At 36.4% G+C, this 16781-nt stretch overlaps 1 protein-coding gene across 1 annotated transcript; it reads right to left on the bottom strand.

Annotated features, from left to right (window-relative positions):
- Positions 1-4130: 4130 nt before the first annotated feature.
- On the bottom strand, positions 4131-16705 carry got1l1 (glutamic-oxaloacetic transaminase 1 like 1). Its single transcript, XM_067395255.1, has 8 exons — positions 16558-16705; positions 16052-16233; positions 11169-11292; positions 10790-11007; positions 10217-10367; positions 9961-10120; positions 4451-4593; positions 4131-4270 (listed from the first exon to the last, which is right to left on the bottom strand). Exons 1-8 carry the CDS (start codon positions 16682-16684, stop codon positions 4131-4133), a joined length of 1245 nt encoding a protein of 414 aa, XP_067251356.1. The 5' UTR covers positions 16685-16705.
- Positions 16706-16781: the final 76 nt, after the last annotated feature.

Here is a 16781-nt window from a genome sequence, read left to right as displayed (position 1 = left end):
AGACAAAGAGCTGGTCAGAGCTTCTGAAGCTCTGTGTGCAGTCCATGTTAACACAACGTAAAAACGAACGGGACACAACAATGCAAGGGCTGGGTGTGCCTTTACTGGGGACAGCGCTTGCAAGTTCACCACCTGGTCCCTAAAAAGAGTGGTGGGAACTTTGTGCACATTTCAGGACCGGGGTCTCAGGATTGCATCAGACAAGGCCGGCCTGAACTCCGGGCACAATTCACTGACTGAAGATGCCAGCAGGTCACCCACCCTTTTGAGTGTGGTCAGGAGCACTGTCTTTAGAGACAGGATCTTAGGCTCTGTTGACTCCAGCGACTCAAATGGAGCTCTCTGCAGACTAGAAAGGACCGCAGAAAGGTCCCAGGAGGAAATGAGGCACGGCCTGAGAGGATTGATCTTGGCGCCTCTCAGGAACCTGATGACCAGATCATGCATTCCCAGCAACTTAACATCAACTACATTGATTCCCGATGTGCTGAGATGGCAGAAACATACACTTTCAGTGTGGAGGGGGACAAACTCCACTCCATCCTCTCTCGCAGGAAGGAAAGCACAGAGCTGATTCCCGTGTGGTTTTTCCTGCTGGTAAGAACACCACTCAGCGAAAAGACTTCACTTCAAAAGTAAACTTGCCTAGTAGAGGGAGCTCTGGCTTGAGTGATAGTGTCTACCACCACCGGTGTTTAATTCCTCCTCGTCCCATCCAGAAGCCACACGTGGAGCTTTCAGAGGTGCAGACATGGGTGCCATATGGTGCCCCATCCCTGAGAAAGAAGGTCCTTCCTTAGGGGAATGTCGCGAGGATCATTGGTCCGAAAACCAGGTCCGTAGAAAGGCAGGGTCTAATCAAGGCATGTTTGGCAACAGATTGGTGTGATGGCTACACAGAGTGTGCCGCAGCGGCATGCCCATCTTGGGACTCGGCCATGTAGCCAGTGCTGAAGTGATCTTATATGCATCAATCTGAAAAGCATTACAGCGAGTCCAACTCCATATCGAGAAAAGTGATGCTCTACACAGGGGAGACCTTGCTCTTCTCCCAGTTGACCCAAAGACCCAGATGGCTGAGGTGCCTGTGCACCTGGTCCCTGTGTTTACATAATAGATCTCGAGAATGAGCTAGTCGAGAGTTCAGAATACGAATGCCCACCTCCCTTAGCGGGGTAAGGGCAGCTTAAAACCTTGGTAAAGATGTGGAGAGACGGGGACAGCCCAAAGGGGAGGACCTTGTACTGGTATGCCCGAAAAGCAAGGAACAAGGAATGCTGGAGCCTAATCTGGGAAGCATAACGACCTGGCATAGAGGCAGAGAGTGTAGCTGTCAGAACAGTTTTGAAAATTACATGTGATCTAAGAACCATTATACAGTGCATGCCATTGTAATTATCCCTCGCAGCCTCCTTTTCACCCTCTTAAAATTAAATATCTACCTTGACTAAGGTCTATTTACCTCAACGCACACCATAATCACATACCATTATCAAGGTCCCAGTGTTACTGGACTGAAAATCAAAACTCTTGGAACATCGCTCAACCAATTGGATTGGAATAAACAGTAGAATAATGTAAAATATTGGGGCAAAAAGATTGTTGATCCTCAAAACCAAAACATTTATTATTCCCACACTGTATTTTGCATGCAATTCAAATATGGTTAACCAGAAAAAAGATTTGTCAGGAGCTGTGAATCACCATCCGAGAGCAGTTAAACTTATGTGGAGGAAATAGCTGTTAGAACTGCAGTGATTGTTAATCTTCACCAGATGTATTTGGATGGTATTGAACAGTCACTGTGTGGGCGACATGCTGCTGTCCCTGCTGTCACTACAAAGAATGCAGTAAATTATCAATGGAGCACAACCGTACGAGACTATTAAAGGCAAAAGACTATTAGACCTAACTAACAGGCATAAGAGGCATATTGATTTCTTAAAAATATCAGAAAGAGCTTTATTGCCAGGTATGTTGTTTACACATACTAGGAATTTGTTTTAGTGACAGAAGCTCCACAGTGCAACAGAGACAGCGACAATACAAGACACATAATAAAGAGAATAGAATAATAATATACAAATTTACAAGATAGACAAAGTGCAAAAAAAGCAAAAAACTATATATAATATAGACAATTTGTATGTACAGTTATGTGTGCAAATTTGAAATATAAATAAGCGTTTTAAATATTGAATACATTAAAACATTGTTCAAAAACATTTTTAAAATTGCTACAGTAAATTCCTTTGATTAATGTTAAATGTTTTGAAACTTCTTACTTTAAGTAAAGTTGTGTTTGTCCCGATAGGAATTGTTTTGATCAATTCTGTCTTCATTTGCAGTTTTGTCTTGAGCATAATGGAGTCTATTACTTTTAATATGGAAAGCAACTTAGTCTGTCATGACCATCTAGATCAGGGGTGTCCAAGCTTGGTCCTGGAGGGCCACTGTCCTTTAGAGTTTAGCTCCAGAGTTTAGCTGCCTTAACACATCTGCCTGAAAGTTTTTAGTATGCCTAATTAGACCTTGATTAGCTGGTTCAGGTGTCTTTAATTGGGGTTGGAGTTAAACTCTGCAGGACAGTGGTCCTCCAGGACCGAGTTTGGACACCCCTGATCAAGATATAGGCTGCATCCGAAAACCTAGGTAGCTGTCTTGCTGCCTCGCTATCTTATAAGAGAATGACTTGTACGGCAACATTTGTGCATGAAGATACCTCACGAAATTGATTTCGGACAGACTTCTGAGGCAGTGTAACAGTTTAATTATCTACAGCAATAGAGCTTTGGTGAGAACTAAACAAATATTTAATTACTACAGTAGTAATTTCTCGATAGAAATGATATCAAAATTGAAATATGTTGATCAAAATCGTACATTTATACACAAACTGAGCAGCAAACGCAACCTTCGGACGCCATCTAGCTCAACTGTCACAGAATGGAAAGCACAGGATATCAAAGGCAGCTAAGGATACATCTATGCTTCCTTCAAAAATCTCATGAGAGAGGAAGTGAAGCCAACATTGGATTCGGACGTGCCTTGCTGCCTTCTTACCTTGAACTGTGTCCTCGGAAGGCAGCATTTTTCAGTTTTCGGACGCAGCCATAGCCTCTGGAACAGCTTTGCTGGGTTGCGGCCATTTTTTGAAGGACCATAATAAGAAATAATGTGGCAACTAGTTATTTATACACTGTGCATTTATGTTATCATTCATGAAAAAAAAAAAAATATTATATTATATTATATTAATTATATTATATTAATTATATTATATTATATTATATTATATTATATTATATTAATTATATTATATTAATTATATTATATTATATTATATTATATTATATTATATTAATTATATTATATTATATTATATTATACTATATTATATTATATTATATTATATTATATTATATTATATTATATTATATTATATTATATTATATTATAACTATAATATAATATATAATATTTTGCCCTGGATTAATTTTTTAGTATATAGAAAGAAAAAGAATAAAATTGACTATTCATTTTAATGTATCACCCAGCAGTAATAAAAGCAAATGACAATAGTAATGTTAATTTTATTGGAAGGTCTGTTGGTGCTTTACATTCTTACGGAGAGGAGGAACAAAATATGATGCCTGTCATGATGTCCAGCATTAGTGTTAACATCAGAACAACATGAACTCGGTTAAACAGTTAGTTCACCCAATAATGAAAAATCTATCATCATTTACTCACTCAATGTTGCTTGATAACTGGCATCACACAAGGCTGGGGCTGATATACAGATATACTTTTATTTCTTAATTTCTATGTAAAATATACTCCTATATACTCCTATACTCTTTATACACACACGGTCAATAGGCCTATTGATATTCAAGTACAGTATTCAAATACAGTATTCAAGAGCAGGAAAGTCTATTGCAGCTCTGCCTGCATTACAGCCTTCATTAAAAGTTAAGCCTAAGTTTTAAAAGTTTTAGTGTGCTGAATACTCTGCTTGAATATATTTGAAATATACCTACTGAAAATTTAAAGACAAAACTTCCCACTGCATATTTAATGAAAAGCAGTTTGCATTTGAAGAGTTGAAGTAAGCTTATGAAGTGAAATCAGAGTTGAGAGTTCATGGCTTGATGGATGGATTCAGCAACATAGTCCAGGTTACGGCTGTTAATGGCACTAACGTTTAGACATCCGTTGGGTAACAAGTAGATGCGTTTCCTCCGAATCAGAAACTCCACCTGTTGAGCTGGTAGACAACATTAAACTCATTACTCCATTACAGTGTTTCAAGCATACATGTAAATGTATACTGTAGTATTGAGCTCCACTTGTAATATTAGCATTAGTTATGCTGAACAGCTATAGCTTAAAAATATGAATAAAGTGGAACTATAATACCCTCATGCATGTATTATGTATGACTCACCATTCAGTCCAAAACAGCAATAAAGTCCTCCAGGTTTTATTATGTGATCCCAACGCCCCGGACCACCTAAAATCCTCAGTCTCTCACGCAGACGTTCTCGGATTAGCATGCAGCGTTCAGCAATGGCCTTCATACCTTCCTGCCTGATAAAAACTTCAGACTTATTTGCTGAATAATGAAAAGAGCAATTTCTAATTTCAGCACAATTCTTTGCATAAAGAATAGAAAGCCTTGGGCATTTGTTCATCTCAAAATCATTACTGCCTTTATGCATGTTCACAAGTGTGATGTTCAGATCGAGATGTTTTTAATTTGAAATGGCAATTTCAGGAGTGAATGATTTCACATTTGTTTTTGAACATTAAGCAAAAATGAAATGGTTAAGGTCAAGAACAAACTAATCTATTCAGGTAGCTTTGATAAAAATTGACTGTGAATGACAATCAGATGTTCTAATACAAAAGTGCCAAGGGCCACATGTGCAGAAAAAACATGTACTTAAGCCACACTTAGTTTATGAATGTCTTCGCATTATATGGTAAAATGTCAAACCAAATGGCATTATGCAGAGATAATAATGGCATTTTTTTTTTCAAAGCAAATCATTCCACAAAACGTAAATTATAAAACTAATATATTATATATATATATATATATATATATATATATATATATATATATTTTTTGTTACATTTATATATGTATATATATATATATATATATATATATATATATATATATACACACATATATAAATATAAATATATATATATATAAATATAAATATAAATATAAATATATATATATATATATATATATATATATATATATATATATATATATATATATAAATATAAATATAAATATAAATATAAATATAAATATATATATATATATATATATATATATATATATATATACTGTTCAAAACTAACACAAATTATTAATAATGTTCATAAATGTAATGTGATGTATATTATCATTTGTAATGACCTTGAAAAAAAAAAAAATGAAATTCTTATTTCTGAGAAAAAGCATCTAGCTGCATCTGTTTACACATGCCTCTTGGTTTGATATTTTGTAATTCAGTGGCATTCATGCATTTTGTGTGACTTAAGCATCCAAATACTTTGAGGACATTATAACATAAAATGCTGTGAAACAATAACATTTACATTTATGCCTTTAGCATATGCTAAGCAACTTACAATAGAGGAAAATAAGCAATTCCTTGCAGAGCCAACAATATTATGTATTCAAAAATGCCAGGGGCAAGCTGCATAAACTTAATCACTATGTTAAGACTGTAGTTATGTCCCAAATGATATATACACTATGCACTCAACTGTGTAGTGAATGAATTTTCTAAGGTTACTTTGTCATTCAACATTGGAGTCTTATAGCCCAGTCCCCCTCTGCTACATAATTAAAGCTGCATCAGTTGAGTGCATGAAGTGTCTAACATTCCACACTTTGTTTTTTCGGTTAATTAAGTGCATCATCTAGGCATTTAAAGTGTACATTTGATCAACTAGCAACAAGACAATAGGTAATCAGTCTTAATTGTTCTGATTAAAATTAGAACAATTAGACTGAATTTAAAAAGTTAGTCATCTATTTTTTTTTTTTTTCTCCAAGAATGGCTCTAACTTTTAGTCTAAGTAGTTTATGCAACCAGCCACAGGTTTATTAGAAAGCTAGACTAGAAAACAAGCTAGAGCATAAGTGAAATGCAAAGAATGTATGAACATTAAGGGGTTAGTTTACCCAAAAATGAACTCACCCTTATGTTGTTCCACACCCGTAAGACCTTCGTTCATCTTCAGAACACAAATTAAGATATTTGTCATAAAATCCGATGGCTCAGTGAGGCCTGCATTGTCAGCAAGACAATTAACATTTTTAAGGCTCAGAAAGCTACTAAAGATGTATTTAAAATAGTTCATGTGACTACAGTGGTTCAACCTTAAAGGTGCCATCGAACGTTTTTTTAACAAGATGTAATATAAGTCTAAGGTGTCCCCTAAATGTGTCTGCGAAGTTTCAGCTCAAAATACCACATAGATTTTTTTAACTGCTTATTTTGGGGCATAATTAGAAATGCACCGATTCAGGCTGCGGCCCCTTTAAATGCTCACGCTCCCCACCCACGGAGCTCACGCTTGCCTTAAACAGTGCATAAACAAAGTTTACACTGCTAATATAACCCTCAAAATGGATCTTTACAAAGTGTTCATGCATACTGCATGTATGCGTCGGATTATGTGAGTATTTTATTTATTTGGATGTTTACATTTGATTCTGAATGAATTTGAAGCTGTGATCCGTCGCTAATGGCTAATGCTACACTGTTGGAGAGATTTATAAAGAATGAAGTTTTGTTTATGAATTATACAGACTGCAAGTGTTTAATAATGAAAATAACGAGTCTCCGTGAATACAATAAGAAACAATGGTAACTTTAACCACATTTAACAGTACATTAGCAACATGCTAACGAAACATTTAGAAAGACAGTTTACAAATATCACTAAAAATATCATGTTATCAGGGATCATGTCAGTTATTATTGCTCCATCTGCCATTTTTCGCTTGCTTACCTAATCTGATGATTCAGCTGTGCACATCCAGATGTCCTGCCCTTGTCTAATGCTTTGAACATGAGCTGGCATATGCAAATATTGGGGGCGTACATATTTATGATATGTAACAGTCGGTGTTATGTTGAGATTCGCCTGTTCTTCGGAGGTCTTTTAAACAAATGAGATTTTATATAAGAAGGAAGAAACAATGGAGTTTGAGACTCACTGTATGTCATTTCCATGTACTGAACTCTTGTTATTTAGCTATGCCAATATAAATTCAATTTTTAATTCTAGGACACCTTTAATTTTATGTTAATGTTAATGTAATGTTAAGCAATGACAATACTTTTTGTGCAGCAAAAAAACAAAACAACTTTATTCACTAATATCTAGTGATGAGCAATTTCAAAACACTGCTTCATGAAGCTTCGAAGCTTTATGAATCTTTTGTTGTGAATCAGTGGTTCGGAGCGCATATCAAACCGCCAAAGTCACGTGATTTCAGTAAATGAGGCTTTGTTACGTCATAAGTGTTTTGGAATTTCAATGGTTTACCACTGGGGGGCGTGACTTTGGCAGTTTGATATGCGCTCCAAACCACTGATTCGAAACAAAAGAATCATAAAGCTTCGAAGCTTCATGAAGCAGTGTTTTGAAATTGCCCATCACTAGATATTGTTGTATAAGGTTATTTGTTTTTTGGTTTTTTTGGTGCACAAAAAGTATTCTTGTCGCTTCATACCATTAAGGTTGAACCACTGAAGTCACATGAACTGTTTTAAATATGTCTTTAGTAGCTTTCTGGGCATATGAATGTGTTAATTGTCTTGCTGGCAATGGAATTTATGAAAAATATCTTAATTTGTGTTCCAAAGGTCTTACGGGTGTGGAACAACATGGTGAGTAATGACAGAATTTAAATTTTTGGGTGAACTAACCCTTTAAAGGGGTCATGACATGAGAAAAACAAATTTGCCTTGATCTTTTGACACATATTACGTCTTTGTACCATGAAAACATCCTGCAAGTTTTAAAGTTTAAATCATTCTCCTCATTATAAACAAACCTTTTATTTAACCAAGCTCCAAAAATGGCTCATTTTGATACTGTGGGATTTGTGATGTCACATGGGAAAATAAATTTGCATATGACTTCCTCCACAGCAAAACATCAAATAATTGTTATACATTATCGCACCATAGGCCCCGCCCACTGACATTTATTGGCTTTAAGGCTGGCATTTGCTTACACCAGATGCAGTTGCATTGCGTGAAAAGCAAATAGAACCCCATTATAATCACTGATGCTGTCCACACTGGATACAGTATACAGATGCACGTTCAGCTTCACACACTTGAGTCTGTCGACAAAAGGACAAATGGAAGAGAAAATGAATGTTCTCTTTGACGCTTCCAGTTCTAAGCTCTTTTGCATCTCTGTACAGACTTCAAAAGGTTTCGAGCGTCAGGAACAAGTGGTTGATTTATATTAATGGCGTAATGTAAGAAGATCATATGTTTGTTTGGAGCATTACAAAGTCATGGTGTAATGGAGAGTTTACAAAGAAACTTTTGTTGAAAGATGAAGCAGACAACTGTATTGGACTTGACAGCAGCTGCATCACAAATCATAAATAAATGATTTTATAATGTTCTGTCTGTAAATAATAGTTTACAAAGAAGCTTTTGTTGAAAGATGAAGCAGACAACTGTATCAGAATTGACAGCAGTTGCATCACAAACCATAAATACATGATTTCATAATGTTTTGTCTGTGAATGATAGTTTTATATCGATAATGTTTTCAAAACACTTACTCATGTGCAATAGCAAGTGGGCGTTGATGCTGTTTCCTATGCAATGATGTTAACCAATCAAGTTGCCTCAAGTTGTTCCAAACTTGCAAGAATTTCTTTCATACTTTTCATTTTTTGGGTGAATTATCCCTTTAAAACAAATCATTTAAAGGGTTAGTTCACCCAAAAATGAAAACAATGTCATTTATTACTCACCCTCATGCCGTTCCACACCCGTAAGACCTTGGTTAATCTTCGGAACGCAAATTAAGATATTTTTGTTGAAATCCAATGGCTTCGTGAGGCCTGTATAGGGAGCAATGACATTTCCTCTCTCAAGATCCATAAAGGTACTAAAAACATATTTAAATCAGTTCATGTGTGTACAGTAGTTCAATACTAATATTATAAAGCGACAAGAATATTTTTGGTGTGGCAAAAAAACAAAATAATGACTTATTTAGTAATGGCTGATTTCAAAACACTGCTTCAGGAAGCTTCAGAGCATAATGTATCAGCGTGTCGAATCAGTGGTTCGGAGCGCCAAAGTCACGTGATTTCAGCCGTTTGGCGGTTTGACACGCGATCCATTATGCTCCGAAGCTTCCTGAAGCAGTGTTTTGAAATCAGCCATTACTAAATAAGTCATTATTTAGGTTTTTTGGCGCACCAATTTTTTTTTTTGTCACTTTATAATATTAATATTGAACCACTGTACTGAACTGATTTAAATCTGTTTTAGTACATTAATGGATCTTGAGAGAGGAAATGTCATTGCTGGCTATGCAGGCCTCACTGAGCCATCAGATTTCAACAAAAATATCTTAATTTATGCTCAGAAGATTAACGAAGGTCTTACGGGTGTGGAACGGCATGAGGGTGAGTAATAAATGACATCGTTTTCATTTTTGGGTGAACTAACCCTTTAAGACAGAGGGTCAAAATGAGTGTTGACAATAATAATTTTTCCCACATACTGTACATTTTTGGGGTTTTTTTGCTGCATTTTTTTTTCTTTACATAAGTAAACCTCAAGAACCATTTTACAATAATAAAAATCCATGTCATGACTCCTTTAAATAAACATTTTAATCATGTTAAAATGCATTAATGAATGGAATACGTCTTACCACTCAACTAAATGGGCAGGATTACTTAATATAGTGGCAACCACCCTGGCCCCTTCCATCGGTGGGCAGGACCAAAGTGTCTGAACGAGTTTCTCAGCTTGAGATTGCACCGCCAACATGTTCTGCTTTAAAACGCAGAGAAGATGCCCCACTCTCTCACCTGTCAATGTCAAAATAATTCTAGTAGCTTAACACTTAGACATGGTTTTTAGTACTTTAAACTATAACACAATTTAAAATAGTCCAGTAAACACACCATAGAGGCCAAAGCTGTGAGAAAAAGATTGAGCACAGAGCAGTTCAAGCCCCAAAGACACACAATGACGAACAGCCCAGGTGTCTTGCTCAAGGGAACCACTGCACAAGCCTTGGGCAGACATCAAGAAGAATGGAAACAACCGGCGCTTCTAATCAAGAGAAGGAGAAAAAATTGGATTGAAAGACTTCCAGATAACAGGAATTTCATTCATGGAATCCTTAATGCCACTGACCAACTCTGTAGTCATTAGTGATAAAAGCTTGAACTATGCTATATATACACTAATGATGATGATGAGATCAAAGAAATACACCTTCCATTAATGGTCAGTGTAGTATACAACTGATATGTATTAACCAGAACTATTTTTTTTTTCATGGATCAGAAACTATGTTTAAAAACTCATTCTCATGGTGAGTTTAGTGAGGCTGAAGTATATTTGATCTTACCCTGAGTGTCTAACTGGCCTTACACACCTTAGAATAAACTTTCTAAATAATTAAACTGAAAAAAAATCAAGGAAAGATGTCATTTTTAAGCTCGGTTTCTTTTTTCATTCCAAGACCGTACCATCATGACCTCAGCTACACATTTCCAGTCCTCTTGAGATAGATTAGCACCAGTGGGACGGTGGCCTGAAGCAAACAGAACCACTACACACCGTTCCGGAGCGTTCTCCAAGTCATTCACCATATTTTCCACACACACTTCATTGGATTTTGCATCCCAGTACCGATAATGTCGCACATCCGCAATCCCTGCTGCCTTAAAGATGCCTGTCAGTGAGTCTTATAGAAACATCAGAGAAATTACCACATGTGCTACCATTGCAAATTCAAATCTTAGATATAGGTTCATCTTCAAGTTACTGAACATTAGAATTTAATTTCTACATAAAAAAAAAATAATAAAAAATCCACATTATGGCATGTGCACATTTGGTACGCACCATCACAGGGAGAGGAGAGCAGGATGGGTCCGCTCCAGGAAGAACTTGAACAGTACCAGGATTTCAGTAACTCAGCGCCCAGACGAACTGCTCCAGTACATCCTACTGTTTGGACGCCAAACACCTACAGCATTTCCAAACACATTTCAAATTTAATTTGGTGATTTGGAAACTAAACGTACTTCACAACATCAGTATTTCCCAACTCTTTTTCAACCCCCTCAATGAGACTCAAATACCCTTTTGCCAAACCAGAATGTATTAGACAAGATGATCATTTATTTTCTCAAAAGTGGCCATTATAATTATTAATCCTGATTTACTTTTAAAACAACAACAACAACAAAACATTTAATAATGTGTTCAGGGACATCATGCAACACATTTTTTGGAAGTCTTGGGTCCCTTTAGTGCAAGACATTTCAAGGAACCATTCACAAAGAATGTGTTTTTGCATTTAAAGGCCAATTCACACTGCACCGACAGACAGGCTGATAGGTCCTTTAAATGCAGTCTGCTATCAATCACATCATTTACTACAGTGTTTCTCAACCCTGTTCCTGGAGGCACACCAACACTACAGATGTTCGATTGCTTCCTAATCAAACACACCTGGTTCAACTCACCAGCTTGTTAGTAGAGACTCCGTGACCAGAAACGGATAGGTCAGATAAGGGAGACATCGAAAATGTGCACTGTTGGTGTTTGTGTAGGAACAGGGTTGGGAAAGTCTGGTTTACTAGATGGCTCAACATTTAAATAGCCTCATTCAGTGCTCGCTGTAAGCTGGTCCTGCAGCACGTTGTCAGAGTTCGGCTGAAACCCTCCACCTTCTTTGCTCCACTTGTCTAGATCTACTATTGGACTTTTAAACTAACAGACTGTAAGTACAGGCATGATAGACATTTTATTTAGCTTGCAAGGAGACTCGAATTAAAAACTGATATACAATTATTATAATTTTATTAAAGGTGCCCTAGAATCAAAAATTGAATTTACCTCGGCATAGTTGAATAACAAGAGTTCAGTACATGGAAATGACAAACAGTGAGTTTCAAACTCCATTGTTTCCACCTTCTTGTGTAAATCTCATTTGTTTAAAAGACCTCCAAGGAACAGGCGAATCTCAACATAACACCGACTGTTACGTAACAGTTGGGATCATTAATATGTATGACCCCAATATTTGCATATGCCAGCCCATGTTCAAGGCATTAGACAAGGGCAGCCTTGTCTGTCTTAACATGGATCTGCACAGCTGAATCATCAGACTAGGTAAGCAAGAACAACAACAGCGAAAAATAGCAGATGGAGCAATAATAACTGACATGATCCATGATTACATTATATTTTTAGTGATATTTGTAAATTGTCTTTATAAATGTTTCGTTAGCATGTTGCTAATGTAATGTTAAATTTTGTTAAAGTTACCATCGTTTTTTACTGTATTCACGGAGACAAGAGAGCCGTCGTGCGCGATTTAAAGGGACCGCAGCCTGAATCGGTGCATAGTTAATGATGCCCCAAAATAGGCAGTTAAAAAATTAATTAAAAAAATCTATGGGGTATTTTGAGCTGAAACTTCACAGACACATTCAGGGGACACCTTAGACTTATATTACATTTTGTAAAAACTGGTTCTAGGGCACCTTTAACCAAGAAAAACAGCAATTGGTAATTTCAGTCACTTGTCATTTATTTTCATCATATGGTAAAGAACAGTTTGACATTTTAATTTTGAGGATAATTTTTGTCAGTTTAGACATACACTAATTATCCTGCATTTTAGTTATCACACATACAAGTTTTTTTGGAAGTTGCATTCAAAATCAATTTGACTCAATATCTGAGCTTGTGGATACATTGCTGTCTCCTTTGAACTCCGCTTGACACTCCTGATTGTGTGTGAAAAACAGACTTGCCATAATAAGACACCTAAGCTTGCTTGTCTGTCGAAAGTTTTAACAGTTCTGAGAGATGGTTATGGAGAAACGTTTTCTGAGAATGGCCAAATGTTGAATTTATTTATAAAAGAAACCAAAAGTTGCAATTTCTGTTTTATATGTTTAACAAACTTAGTAGCCACACATGACCCCTGGTAGGGAGACTGCTCTACATTACCAGTGACATTATATTCCTCTTTTAAATCATGTGGATTTGCTTGTTCCATCTGGTTGAAATGCTTAAAGGGATAGTTCACCCTAAAATGAAAAATTAAGTCATCATTTATTCACCTTGGTGTTGTTCTAATGTAGTATGCCCTTTCTTTTATGGACCACAAAAGGAGATTTTTTTTTTTCGTGGTCGTCCAGCATTAAGGTTTTTGAAAAAGATCCAAAAGTATCACAGAATTATCCCATGCAACACTTGCCACATATTACAAGTGTTCTGGGTGTATACGATAGGGTTTGTTGAAAAACAACCTGAAATGTAATGTATTATTAAATACATAATCCCTGTAAAGTCATTTTAAAGTATGTTTTGAGCTTGTCACACCACAGAAAAATGTGTTATTAACCACCCAGCCAAATTTGAATGATTAAAAAAATCAAATGTACAAAGGGCTGTATAACTGTAATGACACTCGAGATTGAGCGAGTGAACCGCTGTAGAGGCGGCGCCACGCTCGGTTCGTCATCCAAAGTGCGTCATTAGACCCCCGTTTTAGCTCCGCCCAAAAAATCCTGAGCAGAGACTTGTTGAACAACTGTTTAATGCTCTAACTTCACAATTAAGCATTACTCAATTAACACACTTTATAATGTTTCAGCAATACATTTGTAACATTTATAAAGTGTTTAGAAAGAATTCTCAGAATTGACTTTACAGGGACTTTAACCTTGGCTGTTGTTCTTCTCTCTCTGCACGATGTGCACATCCGTGAGACACTAATAGTGCTGCAGTTTACTCTGTGTCTCTCAGAAAAAATCACACAAGTTGTGAAAAATCAAGATGAACAAAAACGTGACATGAACTACAAGACTTAAAAAAAATAAATAAAAAAAGAAACTGCCAAGGCCAAGAATTTTGATAAATGATACATTCAATTTTGGTTTGTTTTTCACCAAACCCTATCGTATACCCCCAGAAAACTTGAAATATACAGCATGGGTCATTCTGTGATACTTTTGCATCTTTTTTAAAAAGCTTGATGCTGGTCGCTCTTCACTGCCAATATATGATATATACGAGTGTGAGTGGGCCTTTTTTTATTTTTAATTCTCCTTTTGTGGCCCACAAAAGAAAGAAGGGAATTCGAACATCACAGGGTGAGTAAATTATGACTTAATTTTCATTTTAGGACTATCCCTTTAAGGTCGACAGATATGTAAAGACTACTGTTGTCAGGCCTTTAACCCTTAAATGCATACCTCGGGTCTTTAGTGACCCGGGAAGTCATTCACTACCCTCCTCCTCGTTCATTTTTTTAAAGTTAGACATCAACCTTCTTGGTATTCCTCAATAAATTCATTATAAATAATATAACAAGAAAAAAAATCATAAAATTATAAAAGAATGCCTATTTTTGTATTCATTTTTTGTAAAAATTGCATAGGGTTGCAAATGACCCGAGGTGTGTATGAATGTACATATTTTTTCTGCACGACAATAATTGAATCTTAGATGACAGAATAAGTGCAATTAACCTTTATTCCACAAGGTGGCAATGTCTGATACACAATGCTGAAGTAACGACTCATTCAGACAGAAAACGAAATAATAAGAAAAACATGAAATGGCTCAGTACTGAACGCAAGCAAATATGACTGTAACTGTCACTGGATTGATCTGGTGAAGCTGTTAACGATCGAAATATTGATTTTGTAGATGTTGAAAATTATATAGTTCTGAGAATATGTTTGATATCGCGAATGGGCTCATATTCGTGACCTCAAACATAAAACTAGCCATTATTTGCTGAATTTACTGGGAAATGAGCTCTGACGAGGACAGTGATGATGGCATAAAACATCTGCTCAAACAGAGCCCTTTTAAGCTCCAAAAGGTAACAAAATACGATTTATTTTATTCTTCTGTAATTGTTACTCTAATATCAGAGGAGTTTTATAGTATCACGACAGGTAGAGATCCTTTCGTGTTAGATATAGATCCGGGTCGATAAAGAGCCGAATATGTAAGAATGATTGGCGAAACAGTCATGCATTTAAGGGTTAATCTTAAAGGGTTAGTTCACACAAAAATTGAAATTCTGTCAATAATTACTCATGCTCATGTTGTTCCAAACCCACAATCATTCATCTTTGAAACACAAATGATTAGGGTTAGGGTTAGGATTAGGCTAACCCTCCATTGACAGCTACGCAACAAAACCACTTTGACGCTTCAAAAATTTCATAAAGAGATTGTAAAACTAATCCATATGAACTGAGCGGTTTTGTCCAAATTTTCTGAAAAGACACGATCACTTTATATGATGAACAGATTGAATTCAGGTTTTTATTCACATATAACCTGAAAATGAACACTAAAGTGTCATGTTAATCAGTTAAAAAATAGTAAAGTGATCAGTGGAGGTTAGTTTCTATTCAGCATTGATATCTGACCATCTGATGTGGGTGACTGACCCATTTGCGTCACATCTTCTCCATAGTTCAATTATCAAAAGCTATATGCAGTTTACAGCTTGTACTGCCATTTCACGATAGTGTTGAAAACAACCGGCTATACACCCTCTACAAACAAACTGCACATTGGATATGTACCAAGCCTCTACAGTGCTATCAGTGTATTCAGCTTGCGAGTTGTTGATCACATGCGAGATTGGGGATTAAAGTGAGCATTCAACAATTGTTGGAATATATTTTAAAGAAGGTTAGTCTACAGTGTGACATCGGTTACTGGAAATAATGAAAGGATATTACCCTGTTTTCAACAATGGCGGGGCAATCTTTGCCCAATGCAAGCTCAGTTGCCTTCCTGGTGAATTCTGGGATCCCAAGGATGGGTGGGTACTCGGGGTTTATAGTTGGATCTGTGGCAATTTGCTGCTTAATTTTTCGTACAAGAGGAAGCCATGTGGTTTGTCCATGCTCTCCAACATACTCTGGTCATTGAGAGAAATGTAGGCTACATTTGATTACAAACAGGCAGTGTTGTGTGTGTATCAGAAGAAAGTAATTTGTAAATAGCAGAGTTGTCATTTTTGTGTGTGTGTGTGAACTATACTAGAGCAAAATGCATTATCAATTACACGTTTGATTCATTTTCCTGTATATCTGACATTTTAGGAGTACACTAGCATATAAATGATCTTGAGAGCAAGAGAGCTCAAATTCAATTTTTATTTTATAGGGTCTTTAATTTAACCATCATCATTATAGGTAGTAGTCCATGTCCAGTTTGAGGCAGAGGTAGTAAAATCACTCACCCCTCCCAGCGAGATTCACTTTATCAGGGTGTGTGTCTCGCTTGAAATCCTCTATAAGCTTCATTTCGGATGGCATGAAGACTGCGCCATCAAACACAGAGCTAGTCGACATGTCGTGCTGGTGCATTACGTTCTTTTCCCACTGTAAACACAAGTCATTCTCCAGCTCTATGTCAATGACAACATGTAACGGTTTGTTTACTGTCTGTTGCTTAGATGCGTGA

Source organism: Chanodichthys erythropterus, chromosome 9 (assembly GCF_024489055.1).
Source record: "Chanodichthys erythropterus isolate Z2021 chromosome 9, ASM2448905v1, whole genome shotgun sequence".
Classification (NCBI taxonomy): domain Eukaryota; kingdom Metazoa; phylum Chordata; class Actinopteri; order Cypriniformes; family Xenocyprididae; genus Chanodichthys; species Chanodichthys erythropterus.
This window is presented reverse-complemented; position numbering and strand designations above follow the sequence as displayed.